The 20,957-nt window shown below is 34.5% G+C and overlaps 1 protein-coding gene across 1 annotated transcript; it reads left to right on the top strand.

The window, feature by feature from the left end:
• The first annotated feature begins 12,369 nt into the window (after nt 1-12,369).
• LOC145631941 (uncharacterized) lies at nt 12,370-20,707 on the top strand. The gene is made up of 3 exons (XM_081684175.1): nt 12,370-12,556; nt 12,922-13,203; nt 17,981-20,707. The coding sequence occupies exons 2-3, from the start codon at nt 13,161-13,163 to the stop codon at nt 20,062-20,064; spliced, it is 2,127 nt and encodes a 708-aa protein (XP_081540301.1). The 5' UTR covers nt 12,370-12,556; nt 12,922-13,160; the 3' UTR covers nt 20,065-20,707.
• Nucleotides 20,708-20,957: the final 250 nt, after the last annotated feature.

The following is a 20,957-nucleotide window of genomic DNA, read 5'->3' as shown; positions in this document are numbered from 1 at the left end:
GAACACTACCAGAAAGTGGGTGGATACTTAGCTGAATTGGAGAAATGTAGCCCTGGTTCTAAATCAGAGTTGGTAACAGTCATGCCCAAGCAACCACCACCAGTGTTTCAGAGGCTTTTTATGTGTTTTGAAGGGTTAATGAAAGGATGGAGGGAAGGATGCAGGAAGGTAATAGCTGTAGATGCATGCTTTTTGAAGACTTTCCTTGGTGGGCAGCTGTTATGTGCAGTTGGTAGGGATGCAAATGACCAAATGTATCCCATAGCTTGGGTTGTGACAGAGGGGGAAAACAATCTGAGTTGGGAGTGGTTTTTCATACATTTGGTAGCATGCTTGGACCTTGGTGAAGGTGAAGGATTATCTGTTATCTCTGATGAGCATCAGGTTAGCCTCTCTCTGATATTGATTCATTTTTATTTAATTTCAATGACAAAGAGAAAATTTGCTCATTTTCTGGTTTTGTTTGCTTGTTTATAATGCAATTACATAGGCAACCTTGAATGTTGTTGCTTTAGTTTTGCCCAAAGCAGAACATAGGCATTGTGCAAGGCACATTTTTGCCATGTGGCACAAGACTTATAGAGGTGATGAAATAAAATTGCAATTTTGGAAAATTGCAAAGTCATACAATGAGGCAGATTATAAGTATGCATTGACTGAGCTTGAGGTGATGAACCCAGAAGCAGCTGTAGCATTCCAGAAATACAATCCTCATCTATTCTGCAGAGCATTCTTAAGCACTGATGTGAAGATTGATGCAATAACAAGCAACATTGCAGAAACTTTCAATGGATTCATCATAAATGCAAGGACAAAACATCTGTTATTCATGCTTGAGGAGATTAGAAGTCAACTGATGTAGAGAATGGTGAAAAAAAGGCAAGACATGGAAAAGACAACTACCTATCTTTGTCCTAGAATACAGTCAAAGCTTGACAAAGAGAAAAATAAGGCAGCCTACTGTGAAGTTCTGCCCTCAAGTGACACTCTATTCAATGTGTCTTACAACCTTGATCAGGTGGTTATAAACCTTGAGGCAAAGACCTGCACTTGCAGGAAATGGGACATGCTTGGCATTCCCTGTTGTCATGCTGTAGCATGTGTTTTCTTTGCCAACAAGGAAGCTGAGCAATTTGTTCATCCCTGTTACAGGAGAGAGGTTTACCTAACATCATATGCAGGTAACATGGTATCTTTAGCTAGTTTATAAGAATTGCATGGTGTTGTTGCTAACTGATGTGGTTATGGTACAGGTTCAATTCCACCCCTTGCTGGAGAGAGGTACTGGCCTAAAGTAGCCCTTGCATTGGACCCACCCCCAATCAAAATAGGTCCAGGAAGGCCTAGGAAGAATAGGATCAAAGATCCTTTTGAGAATCCAAAGAAACATGGTTCCTTGACCAAAACTGGTGTTGAAATGACTTGCACAATTTGCAAAGTTAAGGGGCATAATAAGAGGAGGTGTCCAAATAGGGACACAACAATCCAATCTGAGCCACCTGCTAAAAGAGCAAGGGGAAGACCAAAGAAAAATGGAGAGCAACCCCATTCCACTGTATCTGCACCATGTGAGCCTCAACTGAACACAACTGCTGCAGCACAACACCATACTGTCACAGCACAGCCTACACAGTTAGGAAGAGGGGGCAGAGCTATCAGAGGAGGAAGAGGCTCCAAAGGACAGGGAACAAGACCATCTTCTTGTGCATCTGCACCAACTGGTGGCTCAGGGAGGGGACAGGGAAGAAGTGGCAGAGCCAGAGGTAGGGGAAGACATCAATTGCCTAGAGGAATTGGTGTTTTAATTGGAAATGATGGGTCTTTAATCACAGAGGTTAGGAACAACTGAACTTTGGTGAATTATTGTTGTTTGTGATGCATAATTATTTGTTACTAACTACATTCTAATTCATGTCTCAGTCAAGGAATGCAAGGTCAACTGGAAGACCAATGACCAGGTCAGTCAACCAGCTAAGTCAGTCAAGCCAGCAATCCACCCTTCACCAAGGAACACAGCCTTAATGTTTTAAGATTACAGTTTGAGGTAGTTGTAGTAAACTTTTGGTACATGTGTGTACAAACTGGATGCTTAAGTAGTGTATGTTGGGAGTGGCAGCATTTTGCTTTAGTTTAGCTGCCTAACTAAAGCCTAATTTTGACAGCAACTGTGCTGTTTAACATTGATATTTGGATTTGGATGTTATGTTGTGGTGACTTATATAATTAGATGCATGTTTATATGACTATTATGGTGACATGATTGCAAAATTTATAGAAAAACTAAGATCTGCATTTTATTGATCAATGTCATTGTTACAAGATCCACCATAACCTCTTAACATTACATTACCCCTACTTCAAGTACACCACAACTATGCCAAACAACAACCATGAGAAAAATAGAGCCATTAACAACTGAGTCTCAGTCCTTGATGCCTTTACAAGTTGCATCCTAAGTTGACAGAGTTCTTTTTTCAACTCTTTCACCAAATCTTCCAATTTCAGTTTCTTTCCCTCCAATTTCTTCACTCTATCTTCAAATGAACTCATATGGAGCTCCATTTCTGCAATAGTTGTATCCTTCTCAAATATTTGAAAGCGTAGATCTTCCTCCACAGGATTGCAATCAACCCATTTCATAAAATTACAATTGGTTTCCTGCACATCCAAACACAACAATTTAGTCATAAATTACAAGTTCAACCCTAATTCAAACAATCTAAAATTCGAGTACCCAGCAATGAAATTAAACAACCCAACTACACATACTGGCCATTTCGGACATCCATAAAACTTAGCCCAAATATTATGGCCCCTTTTGACTGTTCGAACCACCGCAACCATTCCACATGAACATCTAGTTCTTGGATATGTCCCTCCCCTTGTGTTCGAAGATGAGCCAGAAGAACCGCCAGCCATTGAAGAAAAAGAGTTAGGAAATAGGATTTCGATTTTATTTGAAGGACAAATTACAATTCCAATTACAAAAAGGCCTAAATTTGAAAGGGGAAATTTGAAGAAGAAGAGTGATGAAACAGGGGTTGCAACGGCTAAATTCGAGGGAAATAAATAGCAAAGGGGTGTTTTGTTTACCGTTTTTAAAAAACAAAAGGAAAAATTAAATTAATTTTGCAACAGCTACTGCCACGTCAGATTAAACCGGGTACAATAGGTTTGGTAACCTGTTGGACCGGATAAAAAAAAAGGGGGTACTAAAGTTGGGATTAATCAGGAATAACTGAAAGTTGGGATTAATGAAAGAAAATGGGTGAAAGTTGGGATTAATAATTACAAATTTTCCTTAAATTAAAGCATAATAATAGCAAGATCCTAGCCATGATACTAACAAGATTAATAACAAATCCTAGCATGTCACTAAACAATAAAAATCAAAGCCTTAACCCTAACATGATACTAACAATCATAAATATTAGGAAGAACATAAAAGGCATCATAACGATCATACTTAGTATTAAAGTTACCCTAGACATGATACTAGGAATTATAATAACAATCTAAACATGATTTCTACATCATAACATCAATAAAAATCATTAAAATACTTACTTTGATGCCTCGTACCTCTTTTTAATAACAAAATACACACGTTAGTAACTTCAAGGAAAATAATAATTAAAATAATTAAATTAAATAATTGAAAGAGAGATTTGGGACCAAACACTCAAAAATTAAACCTTTCACGTCTAGGGCGAAAGCAACTTCGAATATGGCTAGGTGTGTCTAGGTCTTGTGAATGCGGAATTTTATATTTGAGAAAAGGCTAGTTTAGAAAAAAGAGAGATAGAATAATCAAGAAAATCTTGATGAGAGTTGGTAGATTGTAGATGAATGAAAATTGGTTATCGAAAACGGAGTTTTTAGCACGTTATTTATAGAGAAAATCAGCCAAAAAGATAAAATATCAAAACAGAGTTCTGGCGCACATAAAACCTGATTAGCGCCAACGCTGGCTATTTGGCGCTGATTCAGAAATTCACGCGTTTTCTTAAAATCAGATAGAAATCGCCGTACAGGAGGATAAAATCGTATCTTCCTCAAAAAACGTTCTTTTATTTTAATTAAAACTCTAAAAAGTCAACAAAAGTCAATTTATCAATGCTAATTAAATTAGAAATGAAAAGAACCTTCTAGAAGAATCTAGAAGACTAAAACCATTCCTAATTGCATTGGGAATGATAAATCTATATTAGGCCCTCCCCTAGATCATTGGGCCGCATATAAGGCTCAAACCGGGCCCTGTTCAATAAATTAGTCATAACTTCCTCAATATTCATCGAAATTGGGCTTATAATATATCGTTGGAAAACTCTTGTCAAGCCCCATCCAACTACACTACTATTGGACCCATATCATGGACCAATCATACTAGATTGGCTGTTTTTCTTAAAATAAGTTTTCAAAAACAGAGAGAAGAGAAAAGAAATTAAAACTATCCGCAACACTAGACTTTCCACACTTTCACTTCAGTCGATTATGATCCGACGCGAAAGGTACTCATCACCGGGTTTGGTTTTGGGGAGACACAAATGGGTGTCTACAATAACAATGATTAAAATATTCTAAAAACACATGGTAGAGAGAGAAAAAAGGAGAGAGATAGGAAGAGAGAGCTTTTTATGTGGACCCCACCTACTTTTGGTCAGATTGTCTCACGTGATGGGTTTGTAGTAAACTTAAGACTCCAGACTATTTTTTTGTAGTAAAAAAGTTAACTTATTAATAATTAGTAAATATATAGAATAAGAACTTGAATAAAAAGGTCAATAATCAATTATGGTCGGGTTAAATTCGGATCGGGTAAAAATCAAATCGAGTTAAAATCGGGTCGGGTTAATATCAGTTCGGGTCAAAACAGATCGGATCTGATCGGTTATTTGTCGGGTCATTGTCGGATCGGTTTGAGCTCGGGTCGGGTCAAATTAGTTCAGTTTGAGTTCAAGTCGGGTCAAATCGGATTCGGGTTGAGTTCAAGTCGGAACAAATCGATGCCGGGTTAAGTTCAGATCGGGTCAAGTTCGAATTCTGGTTGATTTCAGTTCAGTTACAGATCGGGTTTGGGTCTTGAATTTCTCAGATCAAATCGGATCGGTTACAGTTCGAAACGGATAATTTTTTTCGGGTCGGTTCGGGTTTGACACCTCTAATATCAACTGGGCTTTCCTCAATGTCTTCGATCCAATAACTAACAACTCTATAAACTCTATAAGTATATCACCTTCCCCACCCTCTTACCCTTAGAATGCCTCCAAGCTAAATCACTTTGTATTGCTTATTTCTCTCTCCTTTATCACTACTGAACCACCATCGGCACCACCTTCTGATAATCGCACGACCATGGGAGATGATGGTCGGCAAGGCCATGAGAGGGGGGGGAGTGCTTTTATTTTCCAAAATGCTACTATATTAACAAGAATGTTAATATAGGATATTAATGGAGACTAGCTCATTAATTGAATGGCTAAATATAGACAAGAAAATAAACCTCGTCGCACAGTCCTATACAACTTGTAGGGCCCTCAATAAAGATTGATCCCCTAGGGGCAATTTCAATGTTATATTTCATAGTAGCATACAAAATCACAATATAATTGGATTCTAAATGTTTAGTGCGTGTATTTTCATGTAGAATTTTAAATTAAAATCAAACTTACATGGTTTGGGCAAGACATGTTAAAGGTGTTTAAATTTTCATAGGTACGGTAGATCCCACAATTTCTTACGGATTATGTGGGCATCGGTTCATAGCAAAAGGAATTTTTGTGCTCCCTCCGTCTCATAATGATGTTCTTGTTTATGTAAATCTATCAATACAGAGAGTGAGGGATAGCTCAAGTGGTTAGAGGACCAACTCAATTAAAACTTAAGCTTATGGTTGAAGTCCAAGATCGGTTTATATACTCTATCGAGATCTATGATGATTGTTTTCGTTAATATATAATACCCCACCATTTAAATAGAGAATCAAAACCAAATACTTAGATTTAATTTGGGTCTAAAATACCATGAACATACAGATTGTTTCTTGTAATGTGATATGCTAAATGTTGATTATTATGCATGTTTAGTTTTAGGATTAGCTAGCAGATTTAGTTGAGTGACTAATTTTACAATCTAAATGTGATTGAGAATGGCTTGACCTTGGCACCTTGCTCTATTGATTTAGGGATTTCGTAGGTTAGTGTGGATGTGGTAACATCAATTGAGGTATGACTTAATAGTTGTGTTTATTAATCATCTTTTACTAATTAACAAAGTAATAATGATTTCCCAACTTTATAGTGTCACAAAGAGGGAGAAGACAACAAAATTCATGATGCGCTGCTATTCAAATTTTATGTAGTTTGATTATTAAAATAAGGTTTTCAATTTGACATGATGCGCTGCTATTCAAATTTTATGTAGTTGGAATTCTATTAACCAACTTTTCATCCAAACCCCGGAAGGTGATCCATATACATTCAATGTATGTAGAGCCCACATACATTCCTAATTAGGTGATGCCACATAATCTTGAGCCAAAAAAAGAAGAAGGAATATTAGGGGGGAAAATTTCACCCTCAATGGCGCTAAGGAGTAACTTAAGCGGGAAAAATAGGTGGCGAAAATTCTTGGCACCTAACCTCATTTAATGCACAATGAAATTTTTTTTTCTATTACTTTATCATTGATGGTATCACAGCCATTATACAGGTTAATATGAAAAGGACGCCGGAGAAGATAAGCAGGACGTCGGAGAAGATGAACAGCGTCGGTGAAAATTACGGAATCCAACGCCGACAATTATTTCTCAGATGAAGTTATCAGAATTTTCTATTCGCGAGCATGTTTACTGGACAAACAAATTCGATTTTGGACAATCAACAATCCACCATGATCGATTTATTTCTAACATTTCTTTAATTTAATTAAATAAATTTCACTGCACTTATCTATCTCGCTTTTCCATTTAAACAATTGATGGTGAATGGCTAATTAAATTCCAGTATATGATATCAATTTAGATAAAACATACATTATATTGAAATAATGTCATTCATTTCTCGTATTAAGATTTCTACTAATTTCCAAACTGGATTCTAAACTTGAACGGGTAATTAATTTTCAGTCATTGCAACTTTCATGGTTGAAACATAGATACATATATATTTAGTAACAAGAACAATTGTTTAAGTAAAATCATATTTTTCCACTTATCATGTACAAATTCAAATGTGTAAAATTGTCTAATCAATTACTAACTAAATCAGTAACAAATCCTATACCGACCTTTATTAAGAAAAAAAATTAACTATTTATATTAGCGTATACTAAGTATACTTAAAATAATTAACAATTTATATTAACAATTTGCACAGTATACCCTGAAACCCCGAATACAAATGGCTTGTTAGGTTATGTTATAATTAAAAATAAATAAAACTAGTCAAACAGTTGTTGTTACTAAATAATAATAATAATAATAATAATAATAATAATAATAATAATAATAATAATAATAATAATAATAATAATAATAGTGAGCTATTGTTACTTAGGGCTTGTACCGAAGTTTCTAAACTCTACTTTGCGTTGCGTAATTGTCCCCCAAGTACTTTTGAGGCGGCTCAGCGCACTTTTGACGAGGCTCTTCGATCTTCTTTGGGGCGTATTGTTACTGCTTCAGGACCTGGGTTTGGCGATTGGCAGTGGCGGCTTGCCACTTTACCATTTGCGTTTGGAGGGCTTGGTGTTTATTCTGCAGGTGATGTTCGGCATTATGCTTTTCTTGCTTCTCGGTTACAGTCTACTGGGTTGCAGACAAAGCTTCTACGACATGCTAACATTATTGGTCATGGTCGAGCTTTTGAAGACGCTTTGGGTCTTTTAATGGCGTGGTGGAGTCTGATTTTTTAAGTAATCCTAGTGAGGTTGCTGCCCCGAAACTCATGAAGAAATTGGCAGATATATATTTCACGAAGGACGAGCTCGAGATCGGCCGGAGTTCGGGGAGCTGAGGTCCGAACTGAGCTTCAATATTATTGGAGAGAGAAAGGGGAAATATTTTGATGAGAGAGAGTGATGAGAAAGGGGAAATTAAAAAGTTGGGGTTTACATTGAAAAACTATTCGTAACGGACATTCCTTGTTAGTTACGACTAGTGGGTTATTTGTATCGGGCAAGACTTGTTGGTTACAACTAGTTGGTTATTTGTAACGGGCAAGACTTGTTGGTTACGAATAAGTTGTTATTTGTAACGGGCAGAATTCTGCCCGTTACAAATAACAACTTATTCGTAACGGGCACTAATCTGTCCGTTACAAATATATCTTTTTCTGCTCAAGTCACAGCTTATTTGTAACGGACATTGATTTTGCCCGTTACAAATGATGTAATTGTAACGGAAAATCATATGCCCGTTACAAATAGCTTGTTACAAATAAGCTTTTTTCCACTAGTGTGAACTGAATTGAAAAATTAAAATGCATAAAAATGTATGAAAATGTTTATGAAAATTAATGATAATATATATAGTGGATTGTGAAAAATATAAAAGTGTTTTAAAAATAACTCTGTATTTTAAATTATTATTATATTTTAAATTATTAAATTTTTGTGTATTATATTTTAAATATATATATAAAAATAAAAAGTATTCTTCAATATTTTACTGTAGTCAATCGTTGCTTGTTGTACTCTACACAATTTTGTTCGTTTACATGAACTAGGGATTCCATTCACGCACCAAGTTGAAGTCATGGGACCAACAGAAGATCATACGATGTACGATGATAGCAGAAAAGCAGCTATGGATATTGTACGAAACCAAATAACTGATCAGATGTGGGAGTCAATTCAGAGGAATGCCGAGGTAATGGAGCAACTTAATGAAGAAGAAGAAGACGAAGAACTAACCGATTATGAAAGCTAGTAACTGTTGCGTAGTACTCTCATTTTGTCAATGAGTTCAACTATAAAAAAACACGTGACCATTTTGAACGACTAATATAATTTAAAATAATAATAATAATTATTATTTTTATTATTATTATTATTATTATTATTATTATTATTATTATTATTATTATTATTATTATTATTATTTTATTATTATTTTATTATTATTGTTATTGTCGTTGTTGTAATATGCTAAAACATCTAAAACAAAAAAAAAAAAATTAACAACTGAGCTGAACTGAACTGATTAGAGCTGAACTGATTGGAGCTGAACTGAACTGAACTGGACTGAAAATAAGTAAATATGAACAAGCCCTAAACGTGAATGTATTTTAAACACATACAATTATACATGATGAATGCCAAATTATAAATTTTTTTTTTTTTTTTTTTTTTTTTTTGTAACCATTGGTAGTTATAATTACCAATACAATAATTACACAAGATCACTATAAAGGTAACAACAAAAAAATAAAATACAAGGGAGACAAAGCTTTCAAATAGTCTCGTAACTCAGAATCAATATGTTCGTACCAAATTTACTTTCCTATGTTACTAAAAATCATAGTATGAATTGTAGTTTCATTTTCAGATTTTTGTGTACCAATATTATTTCCTGAGTTACTAAAAAATTATCTATAAACAATGTTCGAATATTTTGGAGGTTTTCCGCCATCGTCGTTGACGACCTAAGCCCTCTTTCAACCATTGTTGTTGTCGTCCTTCAAATCTCTTAATTATCTAATATTTAATAAGCAGTCGGATACTTATGTGCCTACAATTATAGTATTCCAACAAAAAATCCAAATCCGTTTGAAATCGATAAGATGAAGAGAAGATTTATTTCACTAATTCAATTGAAACTGGGTATATTCTGCAAATATACCCATTAACGAAAAGGATACGATTAATGGAGGAATAATAAGTCAATTACACAATAACTCTACAAATAATATATACACGTTTACATAATTAACTGGAATAAATCCAATTCGTAAACCCCCAAATTGAAAACTCCAAAACCTAATTCACTCGAATTTTCTCAATATTCTCGGGTAAACAACGATTTTTTTTTCAATTAAACCGAATAATCTTTGCGGTTGTCGTTAATTTAAGCAATTTGTCGTATAACGAAGCAGCTTCAAGGTTTTTTTTGTTCATCTCCAATTAATATCCATCGTTGCCCATTACGCCATTTCGTCCTTTCCTTTCTCCTCTTTGGTGTTCGTGTTGCAGAAATGATTTTTTTTAAATAATATTAAATTAATCGCATGGGAAATGACAATTAATTTGAATTTCAAACATTTTGAATGAAAATTGAAAATTAGTGGAAATTGGGGCCCAAGCATAGAACCAATGAAATGCTGCTAGCTATGAATGTATGTGGACTCCACATACAGTGAATGTATGTGTAGCTTTTTCGTCCAAATCCCAACTAATAAATCAATGTGTTATTGAGCACATTTATTGTATTAATGTGTTGGAGACCCAATCTTATACTACTACGTAATTGCTATGCATAGATTATCAAAAGCATAAATAATTGAACTCTTTTGCCATTAATGGTATTACAATAAATTTGCAAAAGTATAATGGTCTGTTTAATACTCTACGTATTTGATAACCTTTAATTATCGATGATGGAGTATATTTGGTGATCGAGTTTCAAGTTGAATACTCTCTATCCTATTATAATTGACACGCTTGACTTAATTTCATTAATTATATATTTTCTTTGACTATAGGTTTTTTTTTTTTTTTTTTAATAATTTTTTTATTTTTTATAACTAATGTTGTAAAAATAAATATTGTCATAATATCTTTCAAAAAAAAAAAAAAAAAAAAAAAAAAAAAGAAAAATTGTCATAACAATGTTATTAAACGGTATTAACGATCTGAATGAGCTGTAAATTGATGTTTGATGGTGTCGGGTTAAGAAAATGGTTCATGTGAAGAGGACTAGACTAGGAGGTAAAGATTGTTCCCCAACCGACTTTAGATTGGAAAGACATATATTCGTGTTTACAGGAGGGCATTATTTTTTTTTCCCTCAAATATCCACTACCATTTATTATCAACTATAATGGAGAAATGAGTGAATGTTCAAGAAGAAGAGAATCCATAATGATAAAGTAAATCTCTCCATATGAACCTCACATATAAAAGTTATTACATAAGTCAATATAATCTTTAATACATCCGTCAATTCTTGAATAACACAGTATCTATATTAAAATGCCTAAAACACCGTTAATTTATACGTATGGCTTTGCATATCTTTTTTGAACTAGGTTAGCTCCCGTGCCCTGCACGATAATTTCCAATAAATATAATATTAAAATTAACACTATATTGTAATTTCCAATAACTATTTTTTTTTTTTAAAATTAACACTATATTAAAAAAAAAAAAATTAGTTTTGTATGATATATTTATATCAATTGAATGGAACAACAAAATTTGGCAAGAAAATATCACACTAATAATAATCAACATGTGCCGGTCTTGGCAAGTTTTATTGAAGTATTCATAGTTAATTATAGTATAGTATTAATTGATTATTATTCTTGTCATAAATAATTCAAGAACATAGCAAAAATTTCATTAGTTGATTTGATATGGGCATTTCATTATTGAAGCTTATAGCTTAGCTTCTATTGAGAAAATATATAATCTTATTGTAATAAACGTAGTACGTACTACGTATGACATACATAATACATACATATATAATATGTACATATTAATGTATGTCTTTCCTAAAACAAATACTCCATATGTCACAAATATGATAAGAATATTATTTATTTTTTTTATTTTTTTTTGCTTAATTTAAGTTTATAGTTGTCAATATTTTTTTTTGGAAAGACGCATCAAATCTTCTATTATACTTTATACATTATACATGTAAAGGATTTGATTCTTAAATACTCTTTTTCAAAAAAAAAAAAAACAAATTAAGAACACACCAAGAGATGACACGTGTTATTGCGGGTGTGTCTTTTAGTATATAGTTATTGATAATAGAACACCCACACATTCATATAGATCTATTATGAATTCATTATAGGTTTGATACAAACATGAACACCCCTATTCAACCAATCAACCATTAATTTAACTATCTTATTTGAAATTAAGAATAGATTCGTACTATATAAACCAATTCAAACTCTAACATTCTCTTGAATAACTGAAAACAATTTTAATCCGTATATAAATATACTCTAATCAACAATTATAACATGAAATAACCTACTCCGTAACAAATAAAATAAAAAAGTAAATTCATTTTAATTCATCACATTATTACCGTCTACCAAACGAGCAACTAGACGTAGTCTAGTTCATCTATTGTCATCGTATTGACATGTCCAAAAGAGGTAGATAAACACTTCAACAGAAGACAAAGAACAAAACAAAAGGAAAAGAAAAAGAATAGAATTAGAAAGTTAAAAACAAAGAAAACGCCAAAAAGTTAGAAGTGGAAATAGCACCAGTATTTGCTGGAATAGGAGAGAGAAAAACTCACCTTACCTCACCATTATGCTTGCAAATCCAAGTTTTTTGATACCATTGCATTGTCAATTCACTCAATTTCGTAAGTCTTTCTACTTTACTGTTCATCAATTTTGATGTTTAGTGTAATAATTTGTAATAATTGAGTTTGAGGGTTTCAAATCTGTAATTTTGGGGTTCATTGATCTGATTTCGTCGATTAGGGTTTATGTTAATTTGATTGCTAGTTTACGGAATTTATAGAAGTAGTTAAAGTAATCTATTGTTATATTTCAGTTAATTTTGTAATTGAGTGATTTTGTGATGTTAATTTATATGGTGGTTTTTGTTCCCGAATGAAAAAAATTGTTCAAAATTACTACTTTTTTTTGGGTTTATGATTTAATTCTGTTTATTTTGGGTTTATGATTATCAAATTAGCTAGAAATTGAAAATTTGGTATTGCAGGTGAATATTTTGTTATGAATTGCCAGTGTCAAACTAGTTTGCTGGGTTTCTAGCATGATGGTGAAGATTTCGAAAGGCTGTTATGCAGCAGTGGAATCATTGTTGGTATGAATTAATTGATGCATATAAGAGGAGAGGCGGAATTCGACGATACATTCTGCATTAGTTAGTTTCAGGACTGTTGGGGAGTGCTAATTATACATAAACTTTAAAAGGGTCTTGTTGTTCTGCTTTCTGCAATGTCGAAGGACTCGTATGAACGGCAGACAAGGAGCTCTTCTGGTTAGATATTTTTATTTGTTTTTGTGCTTTCATTTAATTACGCATTTGCTTTTGAATTACTCAGCTATTTGATATTAAGGTGCATTCCATGAGTTACAATCTAGTGTAATCTTGTCTACTAGAATTATACTTTTAAGTTATGATGCCTGTAGACCTCTTGCTTGTAGCCATATGAATGGAAGTAATGCCGCATTGAATTTTCCGAAAACTGGCTCTTTGGCGAATCATTTGCAATTTGGTGGGGGTGGTGGGAGTCCTGAACTTTGGGTGCTTAAATGCTTAAAATATGTTATGTTTGCAGCTAGACTCTTCATGTGCTTCATCTGTTTTTATTACCAACCTAGGTTCTATGGGTCACAGGAAGTCTTATTGATAAATAAAGTGGACAAACTGAACATCTGCATAGCATTAGGTGGCAGTTTTGTACTCAATTAGTTTTGTCTCAGTCTATTAGTAGGAGGGCCACAATTTTATAATCTAACTACTTGTAGATATTTTGAGATGCACATATTTAATATCGGTGAATATTTTACTTCGAATGTTGTGATTAATAAAACCAAATTTAATTGTGAGAATTATGAGAGGGAAAACACCTTAAGACAAAACTGGTATATAGTAGAAGCTTTCTTAACTTACTTGAAATTCTAGAAATGATAGGAGCAATATGCTTTGTGCAACATTAGTTGGTAGTTTTGGTACAAATGACAATGCTAGATACCATGCACAATGTAAGCCTTACTGTAAGTTTTTATTATAGAGGTTAATTTGGCACGTAACTGATCATAATCAAGCCTTCCCAATCCTTCAATTTGAGGTTTTATCTGTGAAGGGGAAGAGAGGTCATCCTCCATATGTGTGTCCTTATTGGGATAACTTGGTCGCCTCTACGTATCTTGAATTGAAGTTTTGGGCCGTTCAATTGAGAGATTTGTGTCACAGAAAGGTCAGAAACCACCTTTTTGGTTCTTCTTAATGCAAATGATAAGGAAGTAGGAAGAAGAATGCATCTAGCATAAACTTTTAAGGACAACTTGACGAGAAAAGCAATGGACCATTGGTTGTAGAAATGTTTAATACTAAAATGATCATTTCTCATCATTGAACTTAGGTGTACAGTAGTGAAACTATCTTGAAGCTTCTCAAATGAGAGGAAAGAAATGAGAAATTGAAGGACATTAGTTTTAGAACAATTTTTGTAGGATGGATTTCCCGTGTGAAGGTCAATAAGTGGGTTGAGGGCATAAACTTCTATTTGTCGTGTTACCTAACGAAATGATATCTGAAACTATTACGATTAGTGTATTAGAATTTTCTACATTTTGTACTTTAGTTTAAGATGTACCAGTTTTCTTATTCCTCTTTTAGAATCAATTGAATCAATGGTATGTATAGCCTTGCTAAATTCTTATGAAGTCTAACCAGTTTATGGAGATCTCATTTTGACCCTGTTAATTAGGATTTCATTATAACGTTACATTGCCTTGTTTTGTGAACGGTGGATTGTGAGATTCTGGTAATCAAGTAAGGATTTTGGCAATCACCTTGCTTCAGTTACTAATGATGCATCTTTTGTAAATCTTTAGGGATTTCTTGTCATTGTGCATCTGCCCGTCTTTAATCGCAGTGGCTTGTGCACTGGTGGTTTTTCTTAATGTTACTTCCTTGCTAATTTTCAGATCATTTGGTGATTTACTCCTTTAGTGTATATTTTAGCAATATGAAACCACTTGTAAAATGATTTCTACACTGTCTTAATAAATACACTTGTCCTATGATTCAATATGTTGCTTTACTGTGCTTGGTCCATCGGGTTTGTTTACTGATGTTAGGAACTGATTTGCAGTTTCTTCTTTCAACTTATTGATTTTTTTTTTTAAAAAAAAAAACTTCAAAACAGTACATTTGGAAGTCCTTTTTTTGGTAAAAATGACTGAATATGAGGGAGCTGACTCAGCTGAGGCCTGAGATTTAAATAGCATTACATCAGCTCTCAATTCTGTGCACAATGGTGTAAAACAATCTCAATAGAAGTATAGGTTGAGCAATAATCTTTTAGTTGCTGAGGCTTTCATGGAAATGTGATGACCAGTGGAGAAAGCTCAATAATTCAAACCAGATCATTTAAGGCACAATAAAGCTTATAGTGTAGAATTGTAGATCCTAAACGTCAAGCTGTAATTATTGTGGCATTTGACTAGGAGGAGCAACAAATGATATTTTTTTTAAAAAAAAATAATTAAAACTATGGATTGTGTGATTGGGAATAACATGTCTCTCATGTTTATTATATTTAATATTTAACAAATGCCTCTAGGACTCTTCAAGGTGCCAAAATTTCTACTTCCTTAAGTTGTTTGGTTTTCTCCCTGTTTGCATGATGGTTCTTGGTGAGCCTATATTAGTCAGATGTGTTAAAGTTGATTGATGACCGAACTGTTAGGTCCCACTATTGTTGTGTTGTCTAGGAATCTAGGCTACTTAGTATTGCTCCAAGGTGATACTTTAGAAACAATAAATACTACTTATGGCTGCATTGTATAATAGGATTTATTTTTATAGGGAAAACCGGAAAATATATGCAGCCATGAGGTGCAAACTATGCATTTACCCTTAATCTTTTCTATTCATCACATAGATTTATTTAACCCGGAGTGAAATTGAGATTCAATATTGTTAGGATATGCCTTGAATTAATTAGCCTCCTTCAAACGACCATCATGAGGGTCTTGCTTTTGGGCCTAATTTTCGACCTATTATGTTTTCTGTTTTGGGGGCTACTATATAACCTATCTGGGTTTTAACCTAAGCACTTCTCTGTAATCTGTACTACCCTCAAGATCGATAACTATCCTCTCGCCAGTCCGTGGACCTAACTCATCGTTAGTGACTCACGTAAAATCCTTGTTTGTTTTTGTTGATTGTGTGAATCTTTCTTGTATTTGTTATAACAATTAACAACTTCACAAAATGTTGTGAAGACTATTGTTTTTGGCTTGATTGTATTTGATTGAATAGTTTTGTTGTGGCTTTATTTTAAGGTGCGATAGAACAAGAGCACAAATGTCAAATGAAGCTTCAAAGACATAATTTCTAAAAGAGGCCTTTTCTTTCAGGGGCAAATAATTTCTTTCAGGGGCCAATAATTTCTAACATAAGTGTTCGTCTAAAATATAATACAGTATGTTCTAACATAAGTATACGTCTAAAATATAATATGTTCTAACATATGTGTACGTCTAAAATATAATATGAATGAAATCAAGAAACTAACTTTAAGCATACATTCAATTGATTGACTAATTTATTTACTACCTCTGTTAAATGTTATGTGCAACTTTGGAATATTTTATATCTCACAAATAATACCCAAAGTTGCACATAATATTTAACGGAGGTAGTATTATCAATGCATTACTATTCATAAATCACAAGTATAAATCAAAAGTTAAAAATAAATTATCAATTGATAGATATTAGTAGAGAAATAAAGAATGACATACCAAAAGTAAAATAGTACTCTATATTCTTAATTGAGTAATTTATTGACTTTAAATCTTTGATAACGTCTTATCGCCTAAAATTATTAAAAAAAATTTTAGTGCATTGCCTGATTAATATAGCATAGAAATTTAATTAAAATATAAAAAAACTTAAAACCAAAAAACTTAATGAATACCTGATTCATCAATTGGATGTTGGGATTGAATTGCAATCATGAAAAAAGTAAAAATATTTATCAATTGTGTTGGTGAACTTTGAAAACGTAGTAAAAGAAGGAAAGGGTTTGGGATTTTGGGCTGTCAGTAATTTCTAGGGTATTGGTAAATTGAGTTACTGAAAATTAGCATTTAGGAGTATACTGACTTACTGAGTATGTTAGCTTTCTTCTGTTGCTACTGCTTGACAAATAAAGCAAACACTTTATTTTTTTAATGGGCTTTTACATTAATTAAAATATTTTATCCAAAAAGTTATCAGGGGCCAAGCCCCATTGAGCCCCTATTATGGTCCACCCCCGAAGACATTGTCTGACTTCAAATTATGCTAGTTTTTATCATTGTTCCTTCCGCTATTCCTTTCTTTCTACAGTATTATCTGCTGTAAGTATATGAACTGGGCTTTATAAGTCCCTCACATTTGGCTTTGAAGAAGGGGGCAAGTCCTCCCCGGGGGGGGGGGGGGGGGGGGGGGTGGGGGCTGGCTTCTAGTATACAACCTATTAAATATTTACCTGCAAGGTCTATATCCAGAAAATACCTACATTTTAAGAGTATCAAGGTTTGTACAAATACTAAATCCAATCCCAGAGGCTTTTAAATGAGCAATCCTTTGTCCTTAACACCCAAGATTTTGTTATTGTAGGCTTGTAGCCCATCTTTTCATGTGTATGTGGCTAAAATCCAATTCTGATGCTTAAGTCTTTGGAGAAGAAAAACAAGCATTGTTTTTCTTTGAATAGGCTCGATTTAGTCATGTGCTCTGTTCTATATATATATATATATATATATATATATATATATATATATATATATATATATATATATGTACTCAAATCATTTTTGTTCGTGGTAAAAATTGAAATGATATTGTTTTGTTGCTCCTACAAGGTTACAAAAGCCTGCATACTGAAGGTTTGTTAATGGTTTATGTTACTTTTTCTGTCTTTGAAGTAGGTCGTTGTCTACTCCTGCTTCTTTTGTTGCTTCATTAGATTGCTCCTTTGTATTTTGAGTTTGTTATTTAGGCACTAATACCAAATGTATCTAATTGCCAACAGGCATATCCCCTGACCAAGCGTCTATTGGCTCTGGGACAAAGAGGTCCAGCGTATCATCAGGCGGTAAGAATCGAGATAAAAAGGAATTTCTTCGGAGATTTGTAGACAGCAAAATATTTACTTCTAATTTGGAGGAGTGGTTTGAGGCTGTATCAGATGATTCAGGACAAGAGACATTTGATGTGCCTTTTGAGTTGGTAGAGCTTCAGAAATTTGATTATGCATTAGAAGGGGTTTCTTTCCAACAACTTATCCGTATGCCTAGTGCTGTCTATGCTTCTACATCTGATGGTGTTGAAACTACAGCATTTCTAGCAATTGAGGATTTCCTACATGCATGTGTAAAGGGGTTGTGGGAAGCATTTTGGAGTGATGGAGAACCTTTACCATTCTATGTTGCTTGTCTTAATAATGAAAATATGAAATTCTATCAAGCTGAAAGAGCAATTGCCAATGGTAAAGTAGGAGGTCTCTGTGCAGCTTCTATTTTACTGAAGAATGCCAAACATCCACATGGTAAATGGGATGAAGTGCTCGAGCTGGCTCTGTTGACGCCTGATATTGGAATCCTTGCAGAAAAGAATGTGCGCCTTCCTCCTCTGTCCATATTAGGTGAAGCTTTATATTTTGCTCTCCGGATGATGTTGTCTAGAAGCCTTAGCAAGAATAGTTTTCTTCAAAGTCCAAGCCCTGTTTTTGTGCTTCTTGTTGATTCTCAATATGCTGGTGTGATTAAAGTTGAAGGAGATTTGAGCAAATTGAAGCTAAATGTAAATAATGTATATGAGTCTGCCACAGAATGGATAAAGCATCATTCAAATATTTCGATGTCTCCTATTGATAGGATATGGAATAAGCTTGGAAATGCTAATTGGGGTGATATTGGTGCCCTTCAGGTGCTTTTTGCAACTTACCACTCCATCCTGCAGTTGGCTGGAGTGCCCAAGCAATCTATTGAAGATCTGGCTGCTGACCACAGCTCTCGTCTTCAAGCAAGAAGGTTGGAGAGGCAACTTGCTGACACCTCAGTAAATGGACATGGCTTACACCAGTATCAGCAGCGCCATGGCTCCCCAGAAATTGTTGAGGTCCTAGATGAATCCAACAGAAGGGAGAGTGCTGAGCCAATGAATCTAGAAGTTGGGTCAGTTTTATGGTTGGAGGATTCAAACCACCAGAAAGGCTATCAGATTAGTGAAATTCGAAGTGATAGTGAACTTACTTATTACATAGCGTTTTCTGTTGAGGACCCTGGAAGGTCTCTCTTCTTATACATTGGTTCGCATCCCTCTCAGGTGGAACCTGCTTGGGAAGATATGAATCTGTGGTACCAGGTTCAGAGGCAAACTAAGGTATTGACAGTGATGAAACAGAAAGGTCTATCCAGCAAGTACTTGCCTCAACTGGTTGCTTCTGGTAAGATAAGTCACTCTAGTCGTTCTAGGAGGTCAAGCTCCAGTGATGATTCCAATCATCTTTGGTGGGGAACCCCTGTCCTTGTGACTAGCCCAGTTGGTGAAACAGTAACTGATATGGTCAGAAGTAGCTGTTTTGGCTCAGATGAGGCTATCAAGTGTTGCCATGACTGCTTGTCTGCACTTTCTACTGCCTCTTCTTCTGGCATTCGACATGGTGACATCCGACCAGAGAACGTGATATGCATTACTTCAGGTGTAAGAAATCCTTACTTTGTCTTGGTTGGGTGGGGTCATGCTGTGCTGGAGGAGAGGGATCGGCCTGCATTGAATCTTCACTATTCATCTACATATGCCCTTGAAGAGGGTAAGTTGTACTCAGCATCTGATGCAGAGAGCTTAGTTTACATGCTCTATTCCTGTTCTGGTGGGGAGCTGCCTGAATTGGATTCAGTTGAAGGGGCATTGCAGTGGAGGGAAAGGGCTTGGTCAAAACGGTTGATACAGCAAAAGCTTGGGGATATTTCAGCCGTTCTTAAAGCTTTTGCTGATTATGTTGACAGTCTATGCGGGACTCCGTATCCTATTGACTATGATATTTGGTTAAGACGGTTGAAAAGACATATTCGTGAAGATGATCACGGCAAGGAAATTGACATGTCAGGGTGAACATACCTTTTGAGAACCCTTCTCTATAAACCAACATTTTTGCTCTCCAACATTGTAGCAGGGAAATCTGGAACTTGAGGCGAGCTGTGTAAATAAATCAGTTTGATTGATGCCATGGTTGGAAACTGGGTGCAATCCGATGAGGGGATGACATGAAAAATCAGGGCTTGTAAAGTGTCTGTGAAAGTTTGAGAGCACTGGTTTGAGGGGCTACTTTTGGGTACGTTGATGATCAGCTTTCACGTTTTGAGCTTATCGGAGGATCTGACTTTTGTAGCTTATATATATATATATTTTGCGGCAAGGGTGGTTCTCAGTTTCTTATCACACTGGGGGTTTTATTTTAATATTTTTTTGGTATCAAATTCAAATGATTTGTAATTCATTTGTAAAGAATAGGATGTCCTTTTTGGTTCGTTGAGAAATCTGGGTTTTGCTGCTTGTATTGAAGTCTGTTTATTGATTAAAAAAGGAGCCCAATTAATGGTGTAAGTTTCTTACCGTAATGTTTGGATGATGTCCAGACATCAATGCTTACTAATCTTGTTCAGCTACTCGGCCAAAGCTACACATACATTCACTGTATGTGGGAACCACATACATTGTGACATGGCAGCCTTTGATTGGGTGTTTGTTTGGGGCCCAAGTTCCACTTCTTTTCAGATTTCATTCAAATTTGAATGAAAATTCAAAGGTTTGAAATTCAAATTAATTGTCATTTCCAATGCAATTAATTTATTAATTTTTTTTTTTAAAAAAAAAAATCATTTCTGCAACATCGATGAACATCGCATAGAGAGAAGACGATATGGGCGACGATGGAAGATGAACAAAAAAACCTTGAAGTTGCTTCATTATACATGCAGAAGCTTAAATTTACATCATCCGCAAGG

Source organism: Chenopodium album, chromosome 5 (assembly GCF_948465745.1).
Source record: "Chenopodium album chromosome 5, dcCheAlbu1.1, whole genome shotgun sequence".
NCBI lineage: Eukaryota > Viridiplantae > Streptophyta > Magnoliopsida > Caryophyllales > Amaranthaceae > Chenopodium > Chenopodium album.
Note: the sequence above shows the minus strand (reverse complement) of the source record. Positions and strands in the feature narration are given on the sequence as shown.

Bases quoted from the DNA above. Each gene is read 5' to 3' on its own strand.
- LOC145631941 (XM_081684175.1), top strand. From the start codon at position 13,161: ATGTCGAAGGACTCGTATGAACGGCAGACAAGGAGCTCTTCTG. The intron at 13,204-17,980 runs GTTAGATATTTT...AATTGCCAACAG, and splicing joins GCAGACAAGGAGCTCTTCTG to GCATATCCCCTGACCAAGCG.